This window comes from Solea senegalensis, linkage group LG19 (genome assembly GCF_019176455.1).
Source record: "Solea senegalensis isolate Sse05_10M linkage group LG19, IFAPA_SoseM_1, whole genome shotgun sequence".
In the NCBI taxonomy this organism is placed as follows: domain Eukaryota; kingdom Metazoa; phylum Chordata; class Actinopteri; order Pleuronectiformes; family Soleidae; genus Solea; species Solea senegalensis.
In genome coordinates this window covers 15,604,665-15,617,318 of record NC_058038.1, presented here as the reverse complement: position 1 = coordinate 15,617,318, position 12,654 = coordinate 15,604,665, and the positions used below count along the sequence as shown (strand labels likewise).

The window sequence follows — 12,654 nt, the reverse complement described above, 5'->3', positions numbered from 1 at the left end:
AGTTTGATCCTGACTACACAAATAATGTTTTGTGACTATAAACTGACATAAAGACACAACAACACGCCATAATAATAATAATACTAATAATAATAATAATGAAACACATCATTTTATGTTTCATATTTTATTGTGTTACTGTCCGTTTCATTGGTTGTTTTTAGGTCTTGGGTTTGTCTATTTTATTTAACCCTGATGTACCGCACTTTGTTTCAGCTGTTGCTTTATAAATAAAGTTGGAGTAGACTCACACATGGGCCTGAGCAAATGGGATTAAACAGCAACATTAACAAATAAATGCATGTGATGTGTGAAAGCCTGTGACACCATGAGGAGTTAATACGTCCATCTACTGTATCTTCGTTTACATCGACAGTAAGGCAATAATAGAGTAAAGTAATACTTTACTCTCTGCTATAACCAGTATTCACTAGGCTTCTTTTCATATAGAGCAGTGAGTAAAAGTTCAGCTATGAATGAAAGAAAAACCATTTAAGAAAACCAGCATTTCCTTATCTGTCTCATGTAAGCCTGTGGTATCATCAACACATTACACTTTGTGTAGCAGAAGTACCTTTTTTGGAGTGAGCCCTACACACAAGAGAATTCACCATGCACTTACGCACACACGCAGACTTGAAGTGAATTATTTTGGCATTAATAAGCCCATGAAATAACCTATGCAATAGAAAACTCACTATTTCATCATTTACTTAATCAATCAGTGAACACATACACACACATGTGCAAAGTATATTTTTTATAAATCATCTCAAACATTGGTATTCAAATTGTTGTTTTAAAAGAGTTACAACAAGTCTCTCAAATTACAAATAAATGTGATGTTAACTTGGCTTTGGTTGGACGGTAAATATCTAACCAAACTTGTAGAGATGGAATGAAAACGATCGCACGGGAAGCACAATCGAGTGAGAAGTTGAAATGTCACGCTATGCTCTGTATCAACATCTACATATCATCCTATTCACTATTGATTTAGAGCCAGTGGATGCACAAATACAATTCACAGCTGCATTGAAATATGATCTAACGTATCGACTTCCCCAAATACCAGGTAGTAATTGAAGAAGAGTATTCATTCCTGGTAAAAAGAAAATAAAGAAACGTGTAAATGAAGCAGAGGGAGCCTTCGACACTACCTGAGTTTACACATGAATATGAACACAATCAACAAGAAACTCCACACGCTTTCAAGTGTCGGTGCAACCCAATGTCGATATATTGTACTCCAAAAAACTATTCAAAAGCAGACCGTTATGTTCCTTATGACCAGTTGAGTCAAACCTGCAATCAGTATTTTGCTGCTGCAAATCCTTGCTCATGCAAACTTATATTAATCCAAGGCTGAAAACGATTGCATTGTACTGTTATTTATTATTGCCCAGCTCTTTAAAAACCTTCATACATTTATAAATTTGTGAGGAATGACTTGTATTTCAGGAATACATATTCAAAATAGTGCTCTCTTTTTTTCTTTTTTTTTAAACTAGCTCATTAAAGTGATATTAAAGCCGGTTTTTGTCATGAATTGCGTGTCAATGATACTGACCGGCTTTGATAAACATAGCATGTTCATTTGATTCATGCGTTTCACTCTTGTCTGGTGGTGATGTCCTGCTGCTGGGTCGCACTGTTGGAACAGTAGTCCTGGATACCTGAGGGAGCAAAGAAGAGTGGTGTGGTGATGAGTCGGCATTCTGATGGAAGGCTTCATGAATAGACTGTACCTGCTTCAAGTCACTGTGAAATCGTATCTGTTAAAGAAAACCGTATTCGATTCATCAACTTTAATCCCATGTTTTAATTTCGATACAATTCTCTTTCTTCTGCTTAACTTAGCAAGTTCCCATTTGCCAAGTTATCACTTCTCCTTTCATTTTGGAGTTGGGCATCAAGTAAACCATCGAGTCATCAAAAACTAGGGGACTTCGATAGAAACGGATCCCTGTCCGACTTCCTCACTATAAAAATCTACAACTGTCTTGAGTGCGCTGATTGCGGATTCCTGTTAACACTCACTTTGCACAATTTTCTGGTAGACTTTAGCAGCAGGCGAGTCGGGCACTTCACTGAGGAAAGACTTCCCCTCGTCACAGCTTCGAGCTATCCTCGGGTCTAAAGGTACCTTTCCGAGGAGAGGTAGATTTAGATCGGCGCACATTTTCTCAGCACCTCCGCTGGAGGGGGGGAAGATTTGTGACGTGTTCTGCAAAAGAGAACAAACGACACATTTTGTAGTACGTTAAATTAAAAAAAAGGAACTGTGTTGAGTCTGAAGGCGACTAATCTCCATTTTATGCACTTTGATCGCATGCGTGTCAGACGTGTGAATGTGTCAGTGACCTTGCATTTAGGGCAGACGAAGCCACTCATGTTCTCCACCACTCCAATGATTGGCAGCTTGACCTTCTGGCAAAATCTGATCTCCTTTCGCACGTCCTGCAACGACACTTCCTAGAGAGGGAAAGGATGTGCACAACAGAGGACAGAAGAGAGACGAAAGTGGAAAGATTTGTTTTGATCATTTCCCTTCATCCATGACAGTCATCGGTGTTCCTTCCCATGTTTGATTGTGCAACAATGTTTAAGTGGGACTGAAATACCAGTTTAGTTCACCAGTCACTACAAACAGGCTAAAGGTTTATAATTTATAACTTGGGTAATTCCCTCCTCTGAGGTGGTTCATTTTGATTAAGTGAAAGCCAAAAGAATGAGGAAGTGATTTTTCCATTGTCTGATTACTCCAGTTGGGGTTGTCCAACTCAGGCACCAGGAAACAAGATTAAAAATACCAAAAACAAGAATGCAGCCTCTCTGTGAGAGTGTGGAGAGAATAGCTGTTGTTAAAAAAGTGTGAACAGATTTCAAACATGGAAGCTCGAGTACAGTGAGCAGTTAACCAAAACGGGAAAAGTGACATTATTTTTGACATCATTTCATGTGCCCACTCACGTGTGATGGAACTGTGTTGCACAGTTGCATCTTCAAATTGAATACATATAGGTATACTAACTGTAGATAATACAGAAAATAATGTATTATGTTAGGAGAGGACACCTGCAAATTGACAGGATTTATTTGAACTTTCTTTTGTATTTTATCTTGGGGGTATTGTATATTATAATTCCTTCTTTTCTGTATTTTATGTGTTGCTCTCATTAACCCTATTTGCCGAGGTGAGGGGAATTTAAACATTTGATGGATGTTTTAATGGCTGATTAGAGATTAGATCTGACTGAGACGGATAAGACAGGCGTGAAAGTGAGAAAGACATTGATGATTTTCACAAGACTAATGTAAACATCAGAAGGACAAACTGCATTATGGTATGACTCAGGTCTAGTGAGGAGGGTTTTTTTGTATTCCCCCAAAGTGCAGTTTTGTTTTCTGAAAGTGTTCTTCAACATCTCGTCTTGACTCTCACAAGCCCTCTTACAGCACATTGCTATTTAAGGACATTAGCCGTCTTTGTCTGCTTCAGTTTTAGATCCTTATCGTTTGTTACCACTCTGGCTCTGCAGCTCATTAAATGAGTTCATCATATTTCAAGGCTTTACACGTTTGCCCCCTTCCTGATTTCTTATTTTTTTGCATGTTTGTCACACTTAAATGTTTCAGATTATCAAACAAATTTAAATATTAGACAAAGACAACCCAAGTTAACACAGGGATGATTTTATTTATTATGGGGGAAAAAAACTTCCAAACCTACATGGCCCCATGTGAAAAAGTAATTGCCCCCTTGTAAAATCATCAGGTCACTGTAGTTAGTCACATTTTTTAGTAAAATTTTACTTGCCACACCCAGGCCTGATTAGTGCCGGACCTCAAGACATATGGGAAAATACTCTGTGGACTGACGAGACAAAAGCTGAACTTTTTGGAAGGTGTGTGTCTCACTACATCTGGCGTAAAAGTAACACCACATTTCAGAAGAAGAACATCATACCAACAGTCAAATATGGTGGTGGTAGTGTGATGGTGTGGGGCTGTTTTGACTTGCTGTGATAAATGGAAACATGAATTCCACTGTCTACCAAAAAATCCTGAGGGAGAATGTGCGGCCACCTGTTCGTGACCTCAGGCTGAAGCGAACTTGGGGTCTACAGCAGGACAATGATCCGAAGCAAGTCCACTTGCTGATGGCTAAAGAAAAATAAATTGAAGACTTTGGAGTGGCCTAGTCAGAGTTCTGACCTGAATCCTATTGGGATGCTGTGGCATGACCTTAAAAAGGCAGAGGGTTTTCATGCCTCTGATGTGGCTGAATTACAACAATTCTGCAGAGATGTGTGGGCCAAAATTCCACCACAGCGTTGGAAAAGACTCATTGCAAGTTATCGCAAACGCTTGATAGCAGTTGTTGCTGCAAACAGCGGCCCAACCAGTTATTAGGTTTAGGGGACAAACACTTTTTCACACAGGGCCATGTAGGATTAGATTTTTTTCCCCCTCCCTTAATAAAAACCTTTATTTAAAAAACACATTGAGTTTACTTGTGTTGTCTTTGACTACTATTTAAATTTGTTTGATGATCTGAAACATTTAAGTGTGACAAACATGCTAAAAAATAAGAAATCAGGAAGGGGGCAAACACTTTTGCACACAACTGTACTAGTGAGAAAGAATCAAAATGTATCTTGATTTACTGCTTTTTATTTTGCAAAATATGCATCTTTGAAAGCTACTTTCTTGTACTCTGTCTTATGTACGTCACCTCACCAAAATGACTTTCCTTTTGCCCCCATCAACAGTTGATGCATCAGTTAGTGCATCTATCAGATTAGAGGAGGGGCTGTTGATAGCTGCAGCAGTGGAGGAGTGAGGGGTTTTCCCACTGAGATCAATCTCTAACCACCTGAAATGACACTGTATAAAGACCTTTTCTTCCTCTCCTGTTGTGATGAGTGGACATGTTCTGGTGTGATGATCCAAACATCAGTTCTTTGCTTATGACTTTTGAAAGAGATTCCAACAAATGCTTAGCAGAGACGGCTGCAAAATCGAATGCAGCTGTAGCAATGGTGCGTTCTGAGTAAAGTGCCGTTGCTTTTAATCCCCCTCCAGCAACTCTCCTTTGCTGTCGGTTAATCTTGTTGTAGTTTTACTCTCACTATTACTCACATAAAAACCACCAGCTACATGAGCAACTCCAGACGGCGGTATGAAATCTCCAACTCGAGTACAAGTGGAATTTACCGTTAAAAAAAATTAAAATTTTAAATTTCCCTGTTTGAACATGTGTGTGCGTACCTGCGGTGTGGTAATGATGACGGCTCCATCGACGTGGGTGGAGCCAAGATACTGGACAATTGACAGGTGCTCGTCGGAGGTGCCAGGGGGCGTGTCCACAATGAGGTAATCCAGCTCCCCCCAGTCAACGTCCCTCAAAAACTGCTTGATCATCCCTGACGGGGACGAAAATCACACGTGTTACAGTCGCACGACGCGTTGAACGATTAGTTCAAACACAAGCACGCAGACATACCATTCTTCTTGGGTCCTCTCCAGATCACGGCATCATCGGGGCTACTGAGGAGGAAGCCGATGGACATGACCGCTAAGTTGTCCTCCACATACTACAACACACACATACAGTATTTATGATAGGGATAATAATTCTGAATTCAACACTGGAGTTTCAAAAACTACACAGACCGCACACTTTGAACTGACTCACCACTGGAGACCAGCCTGAGCCACTCTGGTGAACCTACACATGAGGTAACACGATTACAAAAGAGCAGAGAAAAATAGGCATATATAAATATAAAATGATAAATAAATATGCAATATGCTTGGAAAAACAAAAGATTATATTATACTATAGGTGTTGACAATGTGTAATGTGTCTATATGTAATAATGTGGTTCTTTATGGTTCAACTGTTTATTTTTCTTCAATATTTACTGACTTGTTCTCCCTCCAAGCCCATGATCCTTGGAATGGAGGGACCACAGATATCTATGTCCAGCAGGGCAATCTAAAAACATAAAGAGAGAGAAAAGGCAGAACATTTTGGTAATCCTGTTTAAATGTCTGCATTAAAAAAACAAACAAAAAAAAACAGAGCGTGAACATGTGACCTCTTCATATTTCTCAAAGGCTCCACAATGGACAACTAGTTTTGACAGTTGATATGTATGTACAGTAATGTGTAGTGACAGAGTGTCAGTGGCCATCTTGACTGTGGTTTAATTAAAATAAAACCCTGTCATGTCCATCCTGGTCACGTGATCAAGAAGAATGCTGCACAATAATGTTGTACGTTCACTTGCAAAATGGTAATAAATGATACTGGCATTTGCTTTTTATTACCCAGATCACAGAACAAATGACACTATTAAGTCCCAAAGACAAACATTAGAAATACCCCCGAAACATTATTAACTCATCCTTGTTACACATCAATAGTGAATACACAAAGCAGACAGTGGAGCACTGAGCAGCACACCCAGTGAGCAACAGATGTTAGAAAATACCATTTCCACTTCCATTTCCACAAAGACACCCGAACTAAACCTCCCACTGCACCACCTACTTTACAAATAGAGGTCCAGGTGCAGGCCTCAGACAGTTTACAGCAGACATCTACAGTGTCGGTAAGGATTTTTATTTACTGACTGATTATCCTCAAAATCTTACTGAAATAAGATGATGAATGGATTTAGTCACTTGTTTATTATATTATTCAGCATATTGGTATTGAAATATTCATGATATTTGAATTTGAAAATATTAAAACATAAACTTAAAACTGAATATATGATTTACCAGGCAAACGTGTTAATATGTTATCTGTTTTAGAACCACGGCAATCACAGCACTCATCGTCACTCCATCACTGTAAAATAAACATCTGAATGAAATCCTCGATTCCTGGTAACTTGTGGCTTAAGTCAGAACTTAAATCCGCAACAATGTGGGCCAACTTCTGTTCTCTTGAGAAAATGTTTGTGTACCCGTTTCAACATTCTTCCACTGTGCAATCTGCGATATCTTTTGATACTCCCACAACACAGCACACACCCTCACACTGATATCTCTCTTTCATTTTAAGCTAGCCCGTTCCCATGCTCCTCAGAGAACATCACATACAGTGTTCCGTTGACTTTCTCTCTTTCTTGCAAGTTATAAAATACCACAAACACCACTCTTGGTTTTTCCAGACTTCAGCAATCATTTCTGTAATGGGTATCTTGCTCTGGGGTACCTAAGCCCTTGACCCTCCTTGGGATTGAACCAGCAACCATCCAGTCGCACGCCCAAAGTGACTTCAGCCCATTTCTCTTGCAAGAATAAAACACACAGCTGCTCACCATAATCTCAAAGATTGCAGTGCCTTAACAACTGTGCATAGCCAAAAACACTCAAAAACAAAACATCTGACCCCCATCCGTGTCAGTCTTACCGTCTTGTCTTTTACAATGTCTCTTATTTCTTGTTTTATGACTTATTTTTTATTGAATTTTAACTATGTACTAACTTTCTGTATGTCTCCTTCTAAGATATGTATATATGATAAGAAATGTTTTTATGCTGGTAAGCCAAAAGGCAAGTTTCCACCTTGGTGAACAATAAAAGGTCTATTCTATTCTACTCTATTCTATCCTATCTTTCAAATGTGAGTATGCAATCTAATTAAAAAACAAATGCATTATTGAATCATATAAAGTTGAACTTTTTCAAAATGAGTGTGAATTGAAGTCATCCACAGTACTTTAAACATGTAAACCTTGGAGTGAAAACCACAGCTCTAAAAAGCACCGCCAGGTGTCGATTCCTTCCAGCCAACATTGGTTTAAACTCAGTTTGCTGCAATTTGGTACCACCAACTCTTTGACCCCAAGTTTCAAAAGGTATTGGACAGCCTTGTTTTGCTTTATGAACTACAACACTACATCTACTACATTTGCATGGCCAAATATAAAAAACTAAAAGTATACCTCCTTCGTGCTGTCTCCTGCCAGGGCGTGGGCCAGGTGAGCACTAAACGTGCTCTTCCCCACGCCTCCTTTTCCGGACAAAACAAGGATCTTGTGTTTGACTGACGACAGCTTTGCCCCTATTTCTGCTATGGCTGAGAGAGAAGTAGAAGGAAGTTGATGTTTTAAACAGCAGAATGAGATCCTCAAATGAGACAATAATTCATTTAACATTTTACTTTAATACTAGTCCTTTTTAGACCACATTTTGTGGTTGAGTGGTTGACTTTTAGTGCATGTCCATAATGAATTTCTTAAACAATTGTTTTGCTAAATGCTGAACAGTCATTCATTTATATTTAAAAAGCATCCCCTATGTCTTTGATAACATATCTAGCTCTTGATATACAGTACTTTGCAAAAGTCTTGGGTCACATCCAGAAAAAAATTGTCATGAAATTGACAATGAAAATCATTCACAACTTTCAGTCACACAATTCCAATCTAAATGTCAATTATCACGGCATTTGACAGACATGTAAACAACACAGCTGGTGATGCCCTGAGACCGTTGCACAGTACTTGACAAAAAACCATAACATCAAGATGTCACAACAGCCATACCAGGGTCAGGAGCCTTGGTGGCTCCAGATGCACACAGCGTCTGGTTGGGGCAGCCCTGACATGTCGATGACTTTCCTGCTTGCTCACTTGTTGTACCCGGACAATCTAAAACAAAATCAAAACAAAACAAAACAGTACAGTTAGAGTGCTCAAATACATTTTGAAGTACACTGAATACATGGAACAGGGCTCTGGGAAAGTGACTGAAAGTGTAGCCATCAAAACTCCTATAACTTCAGTTTAAAATTTTTAAAAATAATGAATTAATCAAAACTGATTACACAAGGAAATCGTTTAACAACCTAACACTGGAGAATGGTGACCATTCACATGGTCACCATTCTGACTCTGGACCAAGGAATGACTCAGCAACATTTCAAGCGACATTGTGGCATTAAGGACGAAAGGACAGATATCTACAGTAACATTAATCATATGACATGTATTTGACTTAATTAACACTTTATGGAGCTTCATTATTCCGTTTTAACACAAATAACTCATCCCTTCACATCGGGCTGTGGAGTGATGAAACAGAACAGGTACATTATCACTGCGACAAAGAAGCATTCTATAAGACAAAACGCATTTCGGACAGTAATACACAAACAACCAGACTTATAAACGAACTGTAACTGCTAACAGATTAAACGCACCTACAAAAATGTAGCTTTTTTAAAAAAACCTTACGTTCTGGAACATTATCTAGCACCTCTGCCATGTTTACGCCACACGCGTCCGACGGCCAAAGTCGTCCGTCTTAAATGGTTCCGCATAGGCGCAACATTCCAAACTCAGTGCCGTCTCCCTTATTTGCGCCTCTGGCATCAAATATGATGTGACACTCGTGCCGGTGCCAACCATCCTGAAACTGGACTGCATATTTGATGCAAAAGTGCAAATCTGGCAATATATTTCTTTCTTTTTTTTTTAAAGACAATAAACGCTATGAACCATATCCAAATGACTTTTATTTTCCTTTTTTGTTATGTTCATGATTAAACATCGGAATCTAAACAATATTCCAAAGTGCTGAACAGTCAAATCAAACCCAATCGAATGCCTGAGGTAGAGAAAAGAAAGGAACACACACACACACACACACACACACACACACACACATACGTCAACTACAACTACTTTGGAGACAGTAGGTTGATTAATGACTGACTATGCCCACTAGGGGGTAATGTTGATTCAGTAATGTCAGAAAAAAATAACAGTTACTATTGAACACACAGGAAAAGACAATGACAGAGAAGGGACTATATTGTTAAGTGTTCAACACCTTTGTTTCATAATTCTGACCGATCATGCATGGATATTGACATGTTTGTATACAAATAACATACAAGGAAGTGAGAAACCCAGAGGCTGAAAACATATCCCCCAAAACATTGTGCATATAGTGAATAACACATGATGCTTCAAAATGTATCACCTTCGATGGATCACTTTTCTAATCTTTTGTCACTCATGAGACAGGTCTCCTGTATCTGTGTGTGTGCGCGCTGCATATCATGTTATGTGGGGACTTTACAGTCCACGGCTGTCTCCATTCAAACTCATTTAAAATGTGAGAACACGCTGTTCTACTGGCTCACTGCCACATTAGGAAAGGCTGATTGGCCCAAAGAGTATCATTGTTTAGCTTTGCAATCAGAGAACAGAAGAACGCATTTGCTGTGTGTGTGTGTTTGAATGCACCTGTGCTTTATGCGAGTAAAACAGACCTCAAACTAAATATTGTGTCAGTATGTGTCTTTAGAAACACCATCAGTCTTTTGAGTATGTACTCGTGTATTAAAGAAGCTGCGTAAGTGTGAGTCTGTTTGTGCGGTCTCCTCAGCCAACTGTTTGCCCGGTCAAGAGTGTGTAATGTGATATTTTCTTTGTGTTAGTCCATCCATCACTGCCTGACAAACCTATTCACATCAGACATATACAGACTTTATTCACAAACATTTAAATCTGGATTGTCCTATTGTCTGGACAATGATATATACAGTGAACAAAGACTAAGACAAATGTTGTAGGTGGCAAGGGGAATACATTGAGTCTACTTTATATTAGTTAACACAACTTCACTGATTTAAATGGACATTGTGTTGATTTAGGAGTGGAAAAAAAGAAGAGAAAAGAAAAGTCTGACGGACAGAAATAAACATCAAAAGAGAGATAGGGACTGACAGTGATACATTCCCATAAGTAGGAACAGGTGGAGAGGGATGAAAGAGCCTCAGTGCACAGACAACACAAGTGGACTGGTGAATTTGAATGAAATAAAGTCAAATTCTACCATGAAAAGTAAACACAAAAGAAATGAATAAAAACTAACATGAATACATGCATGCGCAGTATGTAGAAAAAATGCCTCTGAAAACAAAACATGGAAATAAAACAAATGACCTTGTTGGCAGACAAGAGAATGCTGGAATGTTCCTTTCAGGTGTCACAAAAGACGAAATGCATCTTCCCCTCACTCAGAGTTTTCAAAATAAAAGCACTTGTCATCAATCACAAACAAAATAAACAGTCAATGGCACATTCAGTTACAGCAAATGCACACATTAAATTTACATTCATGTGAAAATAACATTCACACATTACACATACCGTAATGTGTAAATCAAGTTTGTATGTTCTCCCTGCGATTGCGTGGGTTTTCTTCGGGTTCTCCCGTTTCTTCCCACAGTCCAAAAACATGCAAATTGGACACTCTAAATTGGCCACAAGTGTAATCAGATTAATGGAGGTCAGATTTTGGTCCCTTAGTTAACAAGCAGTCATCACATCGGGAACAATTCAACACACCTTTTTCTATGACCATTAACAGTGTGTGTGTGTGTGTGTGTGTGTGTTATTTAACATGTGTTATTTATTTTAGCCATGACAACAATCACTCCTCCTCTGTTGTAACCATGACACTTACAGATCTATGTGATATGAGCTGGTTATTTGACACTGTAACCTTTCTTTGACCCTGTGTTGTTTTTACCATGAAAATATCAATCTCATCACATCATATTCCATTTAATTTGGCACATGTTTGAAAAGCAGATTAAATGAATCTGAGAAGTTAAATTCTGATAAGCAAAGTGACAGAATCTCAAATGCACTTATTTTTAACTTATCTAAAAAAAATCTTTTTAAGCCTGTGTAAAGTTGATTCCTCCCGTCACTCCTCTGTGTCAAACACTCCCCTCGTCCCTCCATCCTCTTCCCTCATTAACTCCCCTTTCTTCTGTTATGACATTCTCAGCTGTTAAGGTCACATCAGGTCGCCCCTTTTATCCGCACCTTGTTGCCCTACAGTCTGGTGTCTGATCACACAAAATGTGTGCGTTCAGAGAGAGAGACAGTGAGTGACAGGGATTTCAACATTTATACATAATATTTAACAAATTCATTGACAGGGATGGACTCGAAAAACAGTCCACATGACATGTTGTCAAACGAGAGACTCTTTGCCTTTGTTTATGCTTCTTTGTGTGCTACAGAAACTGTAGTGTTTGTTCTGTCCACACCTAACAAAAATGCAAAGTGACACACGCCCACAAGCATCAACATGTGCCATGCAAAATCCTTATATCAGTGCATCTGTTTCTGAAATTATTAAGTGTGTGTGTGTGTGAGTGTACTGTACTCACACACACTGAAACCTGGTCCCAATGAGGCAAAAACCTCAATTTTGAAAAAAATCTCTAAGATTTGAATTTCGGTTTGGTCAACGTTAGGGTTAGACATTAACCAGTTATGGTTGAGGTTAGGGATAATGCTCTCTATATGAATGTAGAGTCATGAGGAAAAGCTGAACCAACCCCTGTGCGTGTGTGTGTGTGTTTGTGCACATGCAAATCAATATTAGTTACTCAAACAGCAAACAGTGTACGTCTCTCCACTCTCTCCACTATGTAGGTTTAATTTGATCACGGTAAAATGCTAAAAGAAGCGCGGTATTCACATAAAAGTGCACTATATACAGCATGAGACAGCAGGTGTAGACGGCAGTTGTGCAGCCAAAGTGGAAAAGGAATTTCAGATGCTTCTTGCAGTTATTCTGGTCAGGAATCCCAGCCATCAA

The 12,654-nt window shown here is 39.0% G+C and overlaps 1 protein-coding gene across 1 annotated transcript; it reads right to left on the bottom strand.

Moving 5' to 3' along the window:
- Window positions 1-745: 745 nt before the first annotated feature.
- Window positions 746-9,343, bottom strand: nubp1 (nucleotide binding protein 1 (MinD homolog, E. coli)). Its single transcript, XM_044051865.1, has 10 exons — window positions 9,261-9,343; window positions 8,571-8,675; window positions 7,968-8,101; window positions 5,936-6,004; window positions 5,702-5,734; window positions 5,510-5,600; window positions 5,275-5,429; window positions 2,365-2,475; window positions 2,041-2,227; window positions 746-1,676 (listed from the first exon to the last, which is right to left on the bottom strand). The coding sequence occupies exons 1-10, from the start codon at window positions 9,289-9,291 to the stop codon at window positions 1,612-1,614; spliced, it is 981 nt and encodes a 326-aa protein (XP_043907800.1). The 5' UTR covers window positions 9,292-9,343; the 3' UTR covers window positions 746-1,611.
- Window positions 9,344-12,654: the final 3,311 nt, after the last annotated feature.

What these genes read in the sequence shown, in the direction of transcription:
- nubp1 (XM_044051865.1), bottom strand. Translation starts at nt 9,291, where the DNA reads ATGGCAGAGGTGCTAGATAATGTTCCAGAAC. An exon ending in TGGGCTTGGAGGGAGAACAA is followed by an intron (nt 5,735 to 5,935) that starts GTCAGTAAATAT and finishes CCTCATGTGTAG; the next exon opens with GTTCACCAGAGTGGCTCAGG. An exon ending in TCGTCTGCCCTAAATGCAAG is followed by an intron (nt 2,228 to 2,364) that starts GTCACTGACACA and finishes TCTCTTTTGCAG; the next exon opens with AACACGTCACAAATCTTCCC.